This window comes from Tenrec ecaudatus, chromosome 5 (assembly GCF_050624435.1).
Source record: "Tenrec ecaudatus isolate mTenEca1 chromosome 5, mTenEca1.hap1, whole genome shotgun sequence".
NCBI lineage: Eukaryota > Metazoa > Chordata > Mammalia > Afrosoricida > Tenrecidae > Tenrec > Tenrec ecaudatus.
Genome location: NC_134534.1, coordinates 7,941,780 through 7,959,778, shown reverse-complemented (window position 1 = coordinate 7,959,778; position 17,999 = coordinate 7,941,780). Strand labels below are relative to the sequence as shown.

At 56.4% G+C, this 17,999-nt stretch overlaps 1 protein-coding gene across 1 annotated transcript in view; it reads left to right on the top strand.

Annotated features, from left to right (window-relative positions):
• TG (thyroglobulin) overlaps positions 1-17,999 on the top strand; it is a 179,896-nt gene that overhangs the window by 11,676 nt on the left and 150,221 nt on the right. Inside the window, exons 6-14 of the mRNA XM_075549234.1 lie at positions 1,648-1,754; positions 2,250-2,393; positions 2,587-2,772; positions 7,105-8,199; positions 9,574-10,161; positions 13,496-13,702; positions 16,011-16,148; positions 16,447-16,524; positions 16,933-17,045. Coding sequence (XP_075405349.1) covers positions 1,648-1,754; positions 2,250-2,393; positions 2,587-2,772; positions 7,105-8,199; positions 9,574-10,161; positions 13,496-13,702; positions 16,011-16,148; positions 16,447-16,524; positions 16,933-17,045 — 2,656 coding nt within the window. The remainder of the gene's footprint in view (positions 1-1,647; positions 1,755-2,249; positions 2,394-2,586; positions 2,773-7,104; positions 8,200-9,573; positions 10,162-13,495; positions 13,703-16,010; positions 16,149-16,446; positions 16,525-16,932; positions 17,046-17,999) is intronic.

Genomic DNA, 17,999 nt, shown 5'->3' with positions numbered 1-17,999 from the left:
CCCAGTCGTTTGGCAGGAGTTTTGAGAGAATGGCAAAAAGGGTCACAAACGAGCATTCCATGGCCTCACGCTCTCTATGCTGCCTCCTGCTCATTCATACCAACTTCTTGTGATTCACTAAATGGAAAACCAGACAAACCGAATCTTGTGCACTGCCACGCTCAGGCTTTGAGCAGTTTCTAGGGATATTGACTTCCAAGACTGGCTCGTTCACCTAGTAGTAGCTGTAGTCCCCTAACGACCCTTTCACAGGGGTCTCCCGATTCATAACTGTAGCAAAATTACAGTTATGAAGTAGCAACGAAAATTACTTTATGAGGAACTGTATTAAAGGGTCCTGGCATTAGGAAGGTAGAGAACCTCTGGGCTAGAGGTTGGCAAGTATTGTCTTCAATTGCAATATTTCATTCCATTGAAGAGGCTTTGTGGGCAATACGGTTGACCTCAACAGGTTGCTAGCAGAGAGACCACTGGCAGGGCCACTGTGTGCAGACAGCCCCCTTACTATCTGGGGAAGTCTTTCTAGAATGGTGGGGGCACACGTTATGTTTGGAGCTCACGGACTCGCTGTGTAGACAGCATGGAAACAAATTCCTCAGTGTTGGTAAGGGCAAGAATTTCTCTGGGTTCTTACTGTCTTGCACACAGGAAGCAGCCCTCGGTCTGGATTTATGTCTCCTACCCTGGTGGTGTAGCGGTTTTGCGTTGGGCTGCTTAGCACAAGGTCAGCAGTTTGAAAACACTAGCTGTACTGCAATTGACAGACGGGCTTTTTACTCCTGTCGAGCTAGTCTCAGAAACCCACGGGTGGTCCTATAGGGCCGTTAGGAGTTGGACTCGACTCGATGACAGTAAGTTTGGGTTTGGGGGGTTTGCTTATTATGACTTCCAAGAGGGTGAACCCAGCCAACTATCTCCCAGAGTGACTGCCCGGCCCCCAGGACCTAGATATTCTCTCCCTCACTGGACGGGGAGATCAGACGATCCTGGGCTGGGACGTTGGGTGGTGGGCCCGAGGGATGCCCTCTTTAAAGATGTCTGAGGGTGGACTCTGCGTTCCTTTCCAGCCCTTCACAAGTTTTACAGGCCCCGGTGTCATCGGAGCTCCCAAACTCACTGCCCATGAGTCCATGCCAACTCACAGCGACCCTGTAGGACAGGGAAGAACTGGCTCTGTTGGTTTCTGAGACGGTAACCCTTTATGGGAATAGAAAGCCTCATTTTTCTCCTGACGGTTTCGAACCGCTGACCTTGTGATTAGCAGCCAATATAACCACTATGCCACCAGGGCTCAGTCAAGAGCACATGCGATGGGCCATACGTTTATAATGCAAACTTGGCCCCCGGTTTGCTGAGTTACGTTGGGCTCAGAACTGTGTCAGCCTGCCTTTGAGCGCCACGGTCGCAGAGCCTGCCGGTAGACAGCGAGTGTGCATGCGGAAACGGCTAAGCCCAGCCTTGTTTCCAAAGGTCTGGCCAGGTAAAGCCAAAGCAGGCAGGGAATCCGTTTGCCACGGGAGCGGAGCCAATGGAACGAGACACCACGCAGACATTCAGTCCCCAGATGGGGCCTTGGCTCTGCTCACACATTTCTCCAGGCTCAGCCCATGGGGCCCTGCCTGGTGACCATCAATCACCCCCTCTCAGGTTTCCAGAGGCATTTGTGACCTTCAGGGCCTTCCGGAGCAGGTTCCCCGACGTGTCTGGGTACTGTCACTGTGCGGACAGTCAAGGGCGGGAACTGGTGGAGACGGGTAAGTATGCCTGGGGTAACCTGAAGGGTGGGCAAGGGTTGCCTCCAGGAGTGAGAGCTCCCTCCTATTACCCCGAAAGCCGAATTCCCTTAGCCTGCCCCTCCTCGTCAACTTCTGTGGGTGTGACCAGGACATGGCCGGAGCAAGCTTTCACCTGTGGTCATTTGAAGGCCACAGCCCCCAGCCTGTTGGGTGACTCTGGGCATACTAGAAATGGCGCCCCTGTTGGGCAGGTGCACCTCCCAACTCGGTGAGCGGAGGCAAGGATGACCTTCCAGCTTCCCCCACTCCTGCAGCAGCGCCCTCTGGAGCCGTGAGCGACCTGCACACTCATGCTCGTGCTCGCAACCGTGACTTTGGAAAGGACTTCAGTCGTGGCAAGAGGCGCCAGGCAGCCGGGGCAGCCCCTGTCCCTTGGGCTAGCTGCTTGTCCAGCAGGCTCGGGCGTCCTTTCTGAAGGACCCCACCCCTGGGAACCCCTACTTCTCTCCTCAGGTTTGGAACTGCTGCTGGATGAGATTTACGACACCATCTTTGCCAGCCTGGATCCGGCCTCCACCTTCACAGACACCACGCTGTACCGGATCCTGCAGAGACGGTTCCTTGCCCTGCAGTTGTTCGTCTCCGGCCGCTTCCGATGTGAGCAGATTGCGCAGGGTTCTCCCCGGGAGGGCGGGCGGATGGGTCGCCAAGTCCACTTGCTCTCTGAGGCTGCTCCGAGGAGTGTGAAGGGGTGCCAGGGAATTTTGCGAGTCAAGGGCATGGGCGCTGGGAACATGCCCAGCAGCAAGGCTGACTCACCGTTTCCTCTCCTGCCTTGGGTTTGTCGCAGGCCCCAGCAAATGTGAGGTGGAGCGGTTCACAGCCACCAACTTCGGCCACCCGTACGTGCCAGCCTGCAGCCGCAGCGGGGACTACCAGCCAGCGCAGTGCCAGAAGGGAGGGCCCTGCTGGTGTGCGGACGCCCATGGCAGGGAGGTCCAGGGGACTCGGCGGCCAGCCGGTTCGCCTCCTTGTGGTGTGTTCTTCTCCAGTGCTTCCTCCTGGGTCCCCTCAGGCCTTAACTGTCCCTCCAGGCCCCCAACTGGCCAGCTCACCCACTTCCAAAGGGGGTTCCCTGGTCCTTGCATCTCAGCATGACCGAGCCTCAGTTTATTTGCATTCCTGTGTGGCTCTCATTCTGCAGCAGATATGGCTGCTCCCTCTGGGAGTAGGGGTGGGGTGCTGTCAAGGAAAAGAGAGGAGACTGAAGGTTGGCAGGCAGCTGATGTCCCCTACCTGCCACAGGGTCCAGTCCAAGTCAGAGTGAGCCTGCAGCACAGGGTGGAACAGCCCTCATGGGTTTCTGAGGCTGTACGTCTCTGTGGGAACAGAGAGCCTCATCTTGCTCCCTCGGAGAGGCTGGTGGATTCGGACTGCCGATCCTGTGATTAGCAGCCCGGTGTGTAACCCACTATGCCACCAGGGCTCCTGGCAACTGAAGCGAGGAGGGGGAAAGTCTATCGTCCAGGCTGTGTGAAGAAGACACTTTTAGGGAGGCCTCTGGGAAGAGGTGGCACTCGAGCCACCTAAATAACAGAGTAGAACTGCCCCGGTGGGTTTCTGAGACGGTATGTCTTGTCAGGAGTAGAGAGACTCCCCTTTCCCCTGGGGAACAGCTGATGGGTTCAAACTGCTGATCTGGCAGTTAGCAGCCGACACTCTCAGGGCTCAGAGGCCCATGGTGGTGATGGTAGAGGGGTGGCATTCAATGTCCTCGAGTCGGTTCTGATTCATAGAGACCTGAAGTCCAGCAGAACAGAACATCGCCCCATCCTGTGCCATCCTCCCGATTGTCCTTATGATTTTGGCACCAGGAAGAGGTGCCCCAAAGAAAGACGTTTCCTTCAGGAAGGGGTGACCCTTGGAGCAGAGCAAGCAAAATTAAGATGACACACATTATAGGAGCTGGTCATCTGTTGGTCACTCTGAATCTGCAAGAAGGATGGGGTGGAAAATGAAGTTGCCCTGGGGTCAGGATGAAAGACAGGTGGGACAACGACAGTCACCCTGGATATCGGCTGTGGGTGCTGGAGGCTTGGAAGCTGGGAAAGCCAGGAAGGGTTGGCAATGTTAGAGGAGCAGCATTCTGGGGGTGATGGGACCCACCCCAAGGTCCCTGCAGTACCCAGGAGAGAGATGGGAATCACCCCAAAGCAGGAGCAGTAGGCTGGCAGGAGGGGACGGATGGAGGACAGCAACCGGGCAGTCTAGTGAAACTCCATCCATCCCTTCTGGAAGGTTTTGGGGGGGGGGGGTGTTAGTGATGACGGGGAGGAAGAACCTCAGAATGCTCACAGGCTGCCATCATGGTAGACCTGGCTGGGCTCATTAAGGTTGGTGACCATGAGGGAGAATGCCAGGTCTTCTTATGAGGTTGAGGTAGAAAGATATGGGGATGTTCACAAAATCTGTCCTGTGGACTCATTCCATCTCTCCAACTGGGCATTTTGAAAATTCTACACGGCGTTCTTGCTGATGAAGACCAAGGGTTGAAGCCTGCAGGATGGATGGCAGGTCAATGTCAAGGAGACCCAAATCCTCACAGCTGGACTTTCAGGGAACATGACGATGAATGCAGAAAAGGTTGACATGGTCAAGGATTTTGTCTGGCTTGGATCCGCAATCAGTGCTCATGCAAGCTGCAGTTAAGAGACCAAAGGATGCGGTGGGCAACGCTGATGCACGAGCAAGATCTGGTTACTGTGTGTCAAAACAAGGAGGTTACTGTGAGGATTCCGGTGCCCTTGGCCCAAGCCATGGCATTTTCAATGACCTCGTATGCATGTGAGAGTTGGGCATCGAATAAGGAGGACCGAAGAATTGATGCATTTGAAGTATAGTGCTCACAAAGAATACAGAAAGTACTGTGGAATGCCAACCACGACAAGATAAACCAACCTGTCTCAGAGAATAACAACGAGAGTGCCCTCAGCCCTCAGTCCGCAGAGACCAGTCCCTGGAGAAGGGCATCATGCTTGGTGAAGTCGTGGGGCAGTGAAAAAGCGAAGACCCTCGGCAAGCTGGACTGGCGCAGTGGTTGTAACAGTGGGCTAAATCGATCACACTTATGAGGATGGAGCAGGGCCCGGTGGGGTTTCGCTCTGTTGTCCAAGGAGTCACCAGGAGTCAACACCAGCTGGATGGCACTCAGACCAGAGTCTGGTGCCTCCGAGACTGGAACACAGAGGCAGTCCCACCCTGGCCACAGAGGCCCTGTGAGTGGGAATCAACCCGATGGCAGTGAGTTTGGAGATATGGCATTTGGAAGGCCGATACCTGCCAAGGGGGAGGGCGCAGACTGAGAAAATGCCGAGGTCCTGTCTTCAGAGTGTTTATAGTCACCTTGGAAATGTGGGAGGATGATTTCAATTTTATTAACACCCAGAGATGACTGTGTCTCCCTAGTCTAGATGGAAATGAAGAACTGTGGTTTTCCAAAGGAAAACCAGCTCTCCCAGAAGCAGGACTGCTCCATTTCCATCTCTGGAAGTGCAGGTCCTACTTCATACTCACTCACGGCCGTCGGGTTGATTCCAACTCGTAGCGACCCTATAGAGCAAGGCAGACCTACCCCTGTGGGTTTCAAAGACTCACTTTTTATGGGAGTAGAAAGCCTCTTTTGCTCTCAGAGTGGCTAGTGGTTTCAAACTGCTGATCTTGCTGATAGCAGCCCGACTTGTAACCCGCTACTCCACCAGGGCTCTGGAGGGTGCTACTACCGTGAACACACATGTCGTATGGAAGCAATATCTGAATTCCTTTGTCTTGGCAACACTCCATAACACATGGTTGGAAGGGATATGCTCTTAATTTGGAAGGGGAATGAGCGAAGCAATGGACTTGATCTCTTCCATCCACTCCTAGAATATCCCTCGCAGGAAGCCATGCTTGCTGAGGGACGTGCTGTGTGTTCTGTCAGTCTTCCCCCACCCCACTCTGCCCGACCACATGCTCTAGGTCTTTCTCTGTTGCCCGGTTACAGAGGGAAATTGTCTGGCTTTCTTGGCGTCCACATGAGCAGAAAGTTAAGAATGATTTAAAAGTGTAGGGGAAGGCTGACTGAAGCGGGTCTCCACGTTTTGCTGTGTTCAGTGGAGAAAGATGGAGCTCTCTCACTCCCATCTCAGTGGTAGAGAGGATTAGTGGGTGTTTGAATGTATTATTTAGTAATTGTCAATAATACCTAAATCATATTTGAATCTATTATCATTATTTGATAATAACAAATAACACACGAATAGTGTTTGAATGTATTATTCTCGTTATTATTACATCCATGTGATGCCCAGTCTTGTCGGAGCTGAGCACGGTTTATTTCCTGATTTCAAGGGGAGGTCAGGAAGGCAGGAGGCAGGTGTCTTCTGGTGAGCCATGGTTGATCTTTTATGGGAAGTATAAATAGCGGTCAAAGCAGGGTTCTTGTCCTCCAGAACCTCTAGACTCGTGAATCTGCAAAGAGCCTCATGGGGGCGACGGTGAAGCCCCCGGGGCCTGCTGACCCAACACTGGCTGACAAGCAAAGACCTGGTGGTCTGTGCTGGTGCAGGTTACAGCAAGGGAGCTTCATGGGGATGTTCTCCTGGGTCTTTAGAGCCCTTATGAATCTGGTTGACCCCATGGTCACACACAACCACGAAGGTGGAACCCACACAGACTATCCCACTAGGAGGGATTTGGGAGCCACACAGACGAGGATCTAGTTGAGCATGACACCCCATTCCGGTTTCCAAGAAGACAATGGTAGAGAACATTTCGTGAACTACAGGTAGGGTCTTTCGGGGACTGTGGACGTGCTTCCTGAGTGCTGCATACTGTGAAGGGGCCGGCTGCGTCCTAAAAGGCTGTGGTTCTGGTCTACCCAGAGGCATCTTGAAGGGAAGACCTGGTGATGTATTTCCCCAACCATCGCAGACATCGCAAGCCTTATGGGAAAACAGCTCCCCTCTGACACACACAGTCACCCCGAGTTGGAAGGGGCTCATTAGTACTCTTTTAAATGGTCAGATGATCAGAAAGCAGGGGAGCTTTCAGAACTTACGATTCTGGCTTTAGGTGAGGACTGAGCTCTAGTGTAAGTGCAGACAGGCACTCATGCCAATCAGAAGACTGACGCCCCCACATGTACATCTGCCACAGATGAGGCTCGGTGGGGAAGTCACCCGGGGAAAAGACAGAGCAGAGGCATTGGCTGTAGCTGTTCTCCGTGGACTTTTGGCTTCTTGCTGCAAGAAAGACCCGAGGGGGGGTTTGTCTCATGTTTGCTTATGAGATTAACACCATCTCTCCTGTGTCCTTTGTCTCCACACAGCTGAAGACCAATCCTGCGTGTCAGAAAGGCAGCAGGCCTTGTCTCGACTCTTCTTCGGGCCCTCTGGCCACTTCAGCCAGCACAATTTGTTTTTTTCACTGGAGGAGAGACAGGCCTCTCAGCACGTGGCCAGATTCTCCACATCCTGCCCACCCCTGTTCAGGGAGCTGTTTGTTGACTCTGGCCTGTTCGGTCCCATGGTGGAAGCACAGGATACACAGCCTCCGGTCTCACCAAGTCTTCTCCAAGAGGCCGTCAGGGCGATTTTCCCCTCCAGAGAGCTGGCGCGCCTGGCCCTGCAGTTCACTGCTGACCCCAAGCGACTTCAGCAGAACCTCTTTGGAGGGAACTTTCTGGTCAACGTTGGCCGGTTCAATTTGTCTGGAGCTCTTGGCACAAGAGGCACTTTTAACTTCAGTAACTTTTTCCAGCAGCTCGGCCTCTCTGGCTTCAGGAATGAGGAGGGGTTCGGGGACATTACCAAGCAGCTCTCTGAAGGAGCTGATTCAACGTTTCCTGTGGGACCCCCTGACACCTCTGAGAATACTATGAATCTGCCACTTGTGGGCAGCTTTGGCTTCAACGTTAACTTGCAGGAAAACCGAAATGCTCTAAAATTCCTTGCTTCTCTCTTAGAGCTTCCAGAATTCCTTCTTTTCCTACAGCATGCGATTTCTGTGCCAGAGGATGTCGCCCAGGATTTAGGGGACGTGATGGAAATAGTGCTTAGCTCCCAGGCCTGTAAGGAGCCACCCAGAAGCCTTTTTGTCCCATCATGCTCAGCAGAAGGAGGCTACCAGGATGTCCAGTGCTCTGCTGGGGAGTGCTGGTGTGTGGATTCCCAGGGCACAGAACTTCCTGGCTCGAGAGTTAGAGGCGGGCGACCGAGGTGCCCCACAGACTGTGAGAAGCAAAGGGCACGAATGCAAAGCCTTATGGGAAGCCAGCCTGCTGGGTCTAGCTTACCCATCCCGTCTTGTACCAGTGAAGGGCATTTCCTACCTGTCCAGTGCTTCAACTCAGAGTGCTACTGTGTGGACGCCAAGGGTCAGGCTCTCCCTGGAACTCAAAGTGCAACTGGAGAACCCAAACAATGTAAGCCCTTTGGTGGCCACTCTATGCTGTTGTTGTTGCTTGTCGCTTTATGGCAATGCTAGGTGTGCAGAACAGAACTTCCTCACTGACAGAGGCACACACCTCCAGGAAATGGCTCCCAGGGCAAGCACAGAAAGTGGCCCCTGCCCCAACCCCAGACACCCACCTTTTATATACACCCGCTGCAATGTCAGCCCCCAAACGCACGCTTTCCAAGAAGCGAATGCTAGAGAGCATGTCACTGACTACAAACAGGAGTTTGTAGGGCCTGTGTCATCCCTGTCCATCCTTATCTTCCCCTCTGCCCAGGGGAGTTCCAAGGCTGTGCCCTTTAGGAAAGCAGTGCCGGGCCCGTCTGTCAAGATGCCCAGAAGTGGGTTTGAACCTACAGCTTTGGGTTAGTCATAGAGTGCTACACTGCTGAGTAGGGCCTGCAGTAAACCTGTAGACTCTCCCAACCCTCCCCGAATCCTGGCATTGAGTGTCGCAGAAGAAGATGTTCGCTCAGCGAAGGTCCAGACGTCAGTTCTGAGCAACAGCAGCGGTTGGATGTAAACTGTCTGGCTGCTGCCGCCCTTCTACTGAGGGGAGGGGAAGGGAGCTTTGGCTCCTGCCACCCCCACTCTGCAGCTCAGACGGCGGCAGCTCTCAGGGGTGCTCGGTGAATTTATGGATGATGAGTTGTCCACCAGAGCTCTGGTGCAGCACTGGTTAAAGCAGTCCACTGCCAGCTGAAAGTTTGGTGGCTCAAAGCCAGCAGCTCCTCAGTGGTGGAGAGCTGTCATCCCTGACTCCTATCCGGAGTACTGTCTGGGGAATGCTGGGGGCAGCTCTACTCAGTCCTGTGTGGCTTCTGTGAGCCAGAGTCGACTGGACAGCCCTGAGGTTGTGATGTCCACAGCCGGGTCAGGTGTCCATGGGATTCGGACAATTTACATGGCTCCAAATCGCTTATAAAGGAGCCCTGGTGGAGCCACGTGCATGCTGGGCTGTGAACCACAAGGTCGCCAGTAGAGGCTGCAGCTGCTCCTTGGGAGAAAGACGAGGCTTTCCACTCCTGGAAAGAGTGACCATCTCCCAAACCCACAGGGGGCCGTTCTACCCTGTCCTATGGGGCCGCTATGAGTCTGCATCCATCCAGGGCAGTGGGAATAAGTTTGAGGTTACTTACAGGGGAGTCCTGTTGATGCCCTGGTTGAGCCCTCGGCGGCCGACGGAGGGATCCCCAGTCGCTCCTCAGGAGAAAGCCGACAGCTTGGAAATGCACAGGGCACTTCTCCGCTGCCCTGTAGGGTGGCTCAGAATGGTCAGAATTGTCTTGGTGCCAGTGGGACTTTAGCTGCTTGAACTGACACCGCGCTCTCTCCCCTGCAGGCCCCACACCCTGCCAGTTGCAGGCCGAGCAGGCTTTCCTGGTGTGGGTGCAGACCCTGCTCTCGGACGCCAGCCCGCCACCCACGCTCTCCAGCGTCTACATCCCACAGTGCGCTGCCGATGGGTGGTGGGGGCCTGTGCAATGCGACGGCCCCCCCGAGCAGGCCTTTGAGTGGTACCAACGCTGGGCCGCTCAGAACGGCAGTGACCCGGAGCTGACGCTCCCGGCATTGCTTCAGAGCATCAGGAGCTACAGGGATATGGCTTTCGGCAGCTTCCGTCTCTTTCTCCAACGCCTGTACGAGGCTGGCCAGCAAGCCATCTTCCCAGGGCTGGCAAGCTACCCCACTTTCCAGGACGTCCCCGGGAGAGTGTTGGAAGGCGACCTGACTCAGTCTGGGGGGCATATCCTCTTGGAACCCCATGTGTTCTGGGAGATGCTGAGCGGCCAGCTCCGCCAGTACCCGGGACCCTACTCGGATTTCAGCTTGCCGCTGGCCCACTCGGACCTGCGGAGCTGCTGGTGTGTGGACGAGGCCGGGCAGGAACTGGAAAGCACACGCGTCCAGCCGGGCAAGGTTCCAGCATGTGAGTACATGTCTGTGTAGCGTGGAGTGAGTTTGATTTTAGCGAGACATTCACCAGGCTGTCTGGCTGCAGAGATGGGGTGTCCCAGCTGCAGCTGGGTGTAGGGATGGCCAGCCGCTGCCTGGTAGGAGTGGCTCCTTCCAACATGGTTCACAGCATGATTGAAGTGAATGCCCCCAATTCGCATGAGCTTGGTGGTGAGCAGGAAGTGCCCTGTGCGCTCGCTGAGGGTCGCCAAGGGGAGCCCGCCCAGTGTGGCACTAGCCACCGAGTCAGTGTCAACTCCTAGCCACCCTATAAAACAGGCAGAACTGCCCCTGCGGGAGTCTGAGACTGTAACTACAGGACGAGCAAGCCCTTTCCTTCTGATGGGGAGGGCTGCTGGTTTCAAACTGCTGACCTTGCGGATTGCAGCCCAACGTGTGACCAGCGCGCCACCCGTCCAGGCAGCGGCTGGATTTTCAGAACATGGGTGACAGGACCATCTGACACAAACAGGGTCCTTTGGTTGTGAGGGGTCATTGAGCTGACCCATCGTGGTCCTATGGGTGACAGAATGAAACGATCGGGATGTCTAAGCCCATTGTGCAGCCCCTGTGTCAATCCCTCTTCCTGAGGGGAGCGGCAGAACCCTGAGCATTCTGGATGCTTGGTGACTTGACCCTGGGAGGGTTCCCCATGAACAACAAGTTCTAGCCATGGTCCCCCCCTCAACGCCAGCTTAGCCATGTCAACACGGCTGCTGCCCTAGCGGTCTTGTTTGTGAGAGACCCGTGGCGGCCTCGTGTCTCATACACATAAACACGACACGACTCAATCCGGCCCTTTTGCGTGTGGTTTGAGAAGCGAGCCCCGGAGGAGCCAGTCACTTTAGTGGCTCGTCTTGGTGCCCTGGTCTGGCTGCTGGGCAGAGTGTTAGAAGTAGGCTTTCAGGTCTCCTGACCAGAGAGTAGCAGCAAGCCCTGTGGAGGGAGTGACCAGGGTCTCCTGAACCATCCGTCGGAGAGCAGACATGAGCACCTCAATCCATGGGCCCCAGGAGCTCCGACTAACCACGAGGTCCACAGTTCTAAACCACTCATAGCAACTTGGGAGCAAGCTGAGGCTTTCTACTTCTGTAAAGAGTTGTAGTCTCAGAAACCTGCAGGGACCGTTCTGCCCTGTCCCGTGGGGTCGCTGTGAGTTTGGAGTGGATTCGACGGCAGTGAGGTTTGCGTTTTTGGTTTACCAGCGGGCTCACACATACAACAGTTGTGCGGACGGCGTGGGAGCGGGCGCTGCTTCGCTCTGTTGTGCGCAGAGTCGGTGGCAGCCAGCGAGCAGCAGCACCTCGCTTTGGCGTTGTCGCTGGCTCTCACTTTCCTGCTTGGGTCCTTCCTGGCAGCTGGAACAGCTGGCGGAGGTGAGCCTAGCATCCTCCATTGGTGCACACGCCCTCGCCTCACAGACAGATGCACACACAATTTGGGGGGCTTCACACTGAAGGCCTGTTACTGCTAGCGACATAGGATCGGAAATACTTGAGTCTGACACTCACGGGTGGTCTAGCAGCTCAAACAGCACCTGGGAATGGGCTAGAATTTGAGGCCCCACCTGATGGTCCAAACCAACATCCCCCCCACCATGGTCCACATCCCCTTGGTGTCTCGACCTACCCCACCCAGTGAGAGGCCTTGGCTCAGGGGACAACGTCCTGAGTGGCTTGAATCATGATTCCTCCAGCTACTGCGTCAACTAAGACAATGAAGCTCAACTCACTGCCATCGAGTTGATGCCGACTCACAGTGTCCCCAGAGGATGGCAGAATTGTCCCCGGTGGGTTTCTGAGACTGTATCTCTTGATGGAAGTAGAAAGCCCAGTCTCTCTCCTGCTCACCAGATGTGGGTGAATCCCTGAGTCTTAGTTTTATCTGTCAGACCTGAGTTACCATGACAGCCTCAAAGTTGTAGGGAGAACTCCAAAAGGTGGCAGATGCAACAGGCTGGGCCTAGTACCTAGACAGCACTTCATAGATGATACAACCCCAAACCCCCAAACCAAACCCGAACAAAAACTCACTGCCACTGAGTTATCTCTAACTTACAAGGAGCCCTAGAGGACAGGTCGGACTGCCTTTGTGGGTTTCTGCAACTCCGAGAAAGCTCTGCCTTTCTCCCAGGGAGCTGGTAGTTTTGAATTGCTGACCTTGTGGTTAGCAGTCCAATGCAGACCCACGATGCCAGCAGGGCTCCTCATAGCCGGACTACTATGAAGGAGCCAGTGGTCAAGCATTTGCCGGCTGACCAGGAGGTTGGTAGGTGTTGAACCAACTGGCTGCTCTGAGGAAGAGCGAGGAGGCAGTCTGCTTCCATAAAGACTTGTCACCTCAGGAACCTGTGGTCCTGTGGGCTCACTATGAGCCGGCCTGGTCTCGGGGCCTCGGGGTGGGGAGCAATGGCAGCGACAGTCAATGCCCACATGGACCCAAGGGCGAGGGCTATGTCAGTTGCCTCCGAAACTCGCCCTGCCATCATGCACTCCTGACTCATCCTCACCCATAGACTGAGTAGAGTTGACCCTGTGTAAGTACCGATGGAAACAGAAGACTCGTCTGTCCCCCTCCAGCGGCTGGCAGTTTCCAAATGCGGCCTCGGTGGGTAGCAGCCCAATCTACCACCACCCCGCCCTTTTCTTAGCTACCCCTTGCCTCTGTGAGATGCCCTTGAGTCGCCTCTGACCCATAGCGACCACATGCACAAAAGAACCAAACACCGCAGCGTCCTGTGCCGTCTGCACAGTCCCGCCCACACCCACGTCCATTGCTGCAGCCACTGTGTCAGTCTCCTTCGCTGCCCCTCCGCTTTACCAAGCAGGGTGTCCTTCTCCAGGGACCGGTGTCTCCTGACGACATGTCCAAAGTACGTAAGCCCAAGTCTTGCCATCCTTGCCTCTAGGAAGCGTTCTGGCTGTACTTCTTCCAAGATGAATCGGTTTGTCTATTTAGCGTCCATGGTATTTTCAATTTTCTTCTTAGTTATCTTCCCCGCCAAGCCCCCAAAAGAAAACCCCAACAAACACACTCAGTCACTGAGTCAACGCTGACTCACGGGGCCCCTGTGGGTTTCTGAGACGGTAACTCTTCATGGAGCAGAAAAGCCAGGCTTCCGTCCCTGGAGCTGCTCCTGGATTGTGCACCACAAAGGCTCCTTCTCAGTGCCTTCCAAACACCACAAGCGGGCTGTCTCAAGGGGCGGCCCTCCTGCCCAGGCCTGGGGCAGGCACACTTGGCAGGGGCAGCGGGAGCTCGGGGTGGTGGGGGGTGAGGGTCCACCTCTGGTGCTTTCATTCTCGCAGGCCCCGGCTCCTGTGAGGGAGCAAAGCTCCGAGTCCTGCAGTTCATTCGGGAAACTGAAGCGGTCGTCTCGGCTTCCAACAGTTCTCGGTTCCCTCTGGCAGAGAGCTTCTTAGCCGCCAAGGGAATCCGGCTGACCAGCGGCGAGGGGCTCTCTGAGATCTTCCTGAGCAGCGGCGAGTATGCCCTTCGCTTAGCGGCCCAGTCCAGTGAGTGCTGGGCCCCGTGTCTTGCTCCGTGTCTTTGGGGGATCTGTCTTGTTGGCCCCTCCAGGCAGGTGGGTCTTGAGTTGGCCTTCTAAATGGGGGTGGAGCTCCATGAGTGCCTCTGAGCAAGGGAACCCCCCCTCATGAGGCTCCCCAGCCCCCCAGCAGAGCCTCATGGAGGCGGGCCTTGGCACCACACCATGAAGCATTGCTATCTGAGGGACCCAGCCCCCAGGTCCCCAGGGCTCAGACACCCTCAAGCCCGGATGCGAAACTTCCTTCCCAAGTTCTAAGGGTTCAGAAACTCCCGTGAAGGGGGATCCAAGAAGAACCCTGTGTGCCTGGAGGATCATGGGAGCCCCGGGTGATGTTAATGGGTGGTGGCGTGCTGGACTGCTTATGGAGAGGCTGGGAGTTCAACACCCCCACCCCCAGAGGTGCCTCTGAGAAAGCCACTCACAACCCGTGGGGCCCCGTCTGGCCCTGACCCACGGGCTCTCCTGGAATCAGAAGGGACTTGAGTGGGTTTTAGGCACCTCGATCCTGCATTCTCTTCGGATCCAGAGGGTGACGCTGAGTGGCACGGGTGATCTCCGTCTCAACTCAGAGCACCCGCTCTCTTCTAGCCAGCGGCAGCAGCCCCCACTCCCCATCCTGGGAAGTCTCCCTCGGCTGGTCCTCATAGTGCAGGGTAATCTCCCAGATCTCTGTGCTTACTCCTGTAACAGGTCCATGGGGACCATGTCACTGCTTCCATCTGGGGAAACTGAGCCCGCGCTCACGCCCCGTTTCCAAGTCACGAGCTAGTGCCTCCTGCCAGGAAGTTCTAGTTCCCAGCCACCTACAGCTGCTTCTCCGCTCAGCTAGTCCCAGTGGGGCTGGGGTCCACAGCCTCCATCCGCTCTCCCACCTGCTGGGGTGGGGCGTCCAGGACCCCGTCAGTAACCTGACACCCTTTTGACAGGGACAAGTGGTACCCCAATATCCGGACCCTCTCCAACTTTCCTCCGACTGTCTGGAGTCCCTCTGGCTCCAGTCACAAGACAACAAAGTCGTTCTCCACCTGACGACGATGTTGCTCCCAGTGTGTTGCCCTCCTGTTGTTCCTGGGGTGTCTGTGCGGAGCCCCCGCCCTCTGTTCTCCTGTCCCCGTACTAGAAGTTTCGAGGGTGTCCTCTGTCTTCTGCTTCTCCCTCCCTGGCCATCTCTTTGGGGGACAGAGAACGGGGGGCTCTTGATGATCTTCGTGTGCCCACGGACAGGCGTGGAGCCTGACAGCACACAGGGAGGTGGAGAGAGCCACCACAGTAAGTGGCGCTCACAGTGGTCTCACATCCACAGATGAAACCGGGCCCCGTCCTGCAGCCTCTTCACGGGCATATTCAGTCCACGGAGTGGCTACTGGGCCAGCCCATCCCACAGCGGGTCCCCGCGCCCTCGCCGGCCCTCTGCTCCGCCAAACAAGGTCTCCTCCTCCAGTGACCGAGCCCTCCTGAGAACACAGCCAGAGCCAGCAAGCTGGGCAGTGTTTTGGCGCGACCCAACCCGCAGGGTGCCCCTGGCTGGTGCTGTGGTCCTTGCCCTGGAGGGAGGCTGGGCTGGGTGCTGGTTCCCTCCCCACTTGTTTGGAGAAGCACTCCCCTGCTGTCTGCAGGGCCGCCCTGTCTGGCAGCCCACTGTTCGGTCTGAGGGCTCCAGTCTGTCCACGTCACACCAGCAGCGGTCTCCCCACTTTTACTGGAACTGTGTGCTCCCTGCTGGGAAGAGGGCGGTGTCTCAGTCTTGCTTTGATGTGCCGCATCGGGCGGCTAGTGATGGTGGGCATGACCTCCTGTGTTTCACACAGCATCTCCTAAGAGCCTCTTAGGGGCCAGGCTCTGCTCTCGGGACAGAGTGAGCACACACCCTTGCCCCCAAGAGCTTAACCATCAGCAAGGGAGAGACAGACTGAACACTGTCAGTCGTCAGATGGTGGTGCCAAGCAGAAAATCAGGCAGAGTAGGGCTATGGAGAGCTGGGACTGCCATCTCCTTGGGGGAGTTGGTGGGGGGGGGTGTTTGTAGAATTCCCAAGAGGACCTGCTCCTGTGTGTCCCTAAGACCTACTCCTGTCTGTCCCTGGGCCTGTCTTTTGTATTCCTGGACCTGATCCTATGTGTCCTGTGTGTCCCTGGTCCCTGCTCCTGTGTGTCCCTGGGCCTGTCCTCTGTGTCCCTGGATTTCTCCTGTGTGTCCCCGGGACCTGCATGGCTGTCCCTGGTATAGAGGGGAGACCCAGGCCCACTGCTGTGCCCTCCTCTCCCTTCCTCCAGCCTTCACCTTCTATCAGAGACGAGGTGCTTCCCCAGGAGGCTGGGCAGGAACAGCCGCCCACCTGAGCAAGGATCCCTACGTGCCGCAGTGCGACGCCTTTGGGAACTGGGAGCCCACGCAGTGCTACGACAGGACGGGTGAGGGCTGGGTCCCCGGGGGAGCGGCCACGCCAGCCCATTCTTTCACTCAGAGCCAATACCCGCGCTTAGGGGGAGTAAATGAGAGGGCTCCTGGCTCTTGGTGACAAAAGCCAGTGCTTGGTGGCCTCCCTTGGATGGAGGCCTTCTGCCAGCCAGCAGTGGGGCCAGCACGTGGATGTGTAGGGCGGAGGGCTGGAGGGCATCCTTGATGCTTGCCCTGCGGGGAGGAAGCAGTGTCATTTCGGGGATGCCCCAAGAGAAGCCCCCCTCTCTCCTGACCTGTCATCTTCTCCAGGCCACTGCTGGTGTGTGGATGGGAAGGGAGAGTACATTCCTGCCTCGCTGACCGCCCGCCCTGCCCAGGTGCCCCAGTGTAAGTGGGGCTCCGGAACCTTCCCGCCCCCCTCATTATGGGGTGACAGGCTAGCTGACCCCATGGACCCAGCTGACCCCGTGGGCCTGACTTCAGACCACGTCGTCCCAAGTCCCCAGGCCAGGTGGACACTTTGCCAATTCGTGGGTGGGAAGCAGCTGCTGAGGGGGTGAGGGAGTGGGGACACCTCCCCTCTCACACCTAGCAACAAGCGTTCTCATGCCCCTGGCCCACTCTGCCCTCTGCCTGTGCAGAGAACCACTGCCCATGGAACAGCCCAGAGCTCTGTGTCCCCAAGGGAAGACTCCAGTCATGGCCAGTCTGGGCCAAGGGTACCACCCCCACCTGACACAGGAAGGAGACTCGGCCAGTCTGGGCCCTCAGCAAATGGCCCCCTCTCTCCCACAGGCCCCAGGTCCTGTGAGATAGCCCGAGCCAGTGGGCTGGTTTCCCACTGGAAGCAGGCTGCTGGACAGGCAAGCCCATCGCCCAAAGAGCTGTTCGTCCCATCCTGCCTGGAGGTAAGGCTCTGAGGGCCCCTAGCAGGGCGAGAAGAGGAAGTTCAGGGCGTCCCCCCAGGGGCTGGAGAGGGCCTACCCAGCTCTCCCTAACGCTGGCTTCCCCACCAACTCACGGGAAGGCCGGCCCAGGCTCTGTGCGGACTGCTGCACCGTGGCGGTGTGACCCTGGACAACTCCTTCACCTCTCTGCTCTGTTCTGTGGTTCATTTTTCTGAGTCTTGTTGTTTTTGAGGGTCGGGGGAGAGTTTACAGAACAGCTAGCGATCCCCACATGTCCTGTTTCAGCTCACTCATGCCCAACTCCCCAATACCCCGTTCCTCATCCTCCTGCCCCTGTGGGCCTCCTCTCCATCCCCTTTCTTTCCTCACTCTGTAGACCACTGCCCTTGGCTGAGCGCTGTCTCATTGGTCCCAACTGGGGGGCTGTTCTGAGGGCTGTGTGCTAACATTGTTTCTTCCTTGTAGACCATAAAGGAGCCTGGTGGTTTCACGGGGGCACGTGGCGCTGCTCACCACAGCCAACGTCAGCAGTTTGAAACCACCAGGCGCTCCGCGGTAGAAAGACGAGGCTTTCTGCTCCTGTACAGAGTGACAGCCTCAGAAACCCACAGGGACAGTTCTACCCAGTCCTATAGGGTCACCATGAGTCGGAATGACTTAGTGGCAGGGAGTTTGGGTCTTTGGGGTTATAGATCTTAACGGTCTAGTGTTTGGCTGAAACTGGGCCAGAGAGTGAGTTCAGTTCGAGACACCCACCTGAAGGACAGGGCCACGGCTTTGGTCCAGCCCTGGGGGCAGCGTGGTGGTTACACATTGAGCTATGAATGCCGGCCTGGGCTGGGGCCTGGAAGAGTTTGATGGTCTTTTGGGGGTGCAGGCTTTTTGTCTGGGGTAATGAAGACGTGTTGGAAGCCACAGGCAGCGATGGTGGCCACTGCATCATTCCTTGTACAT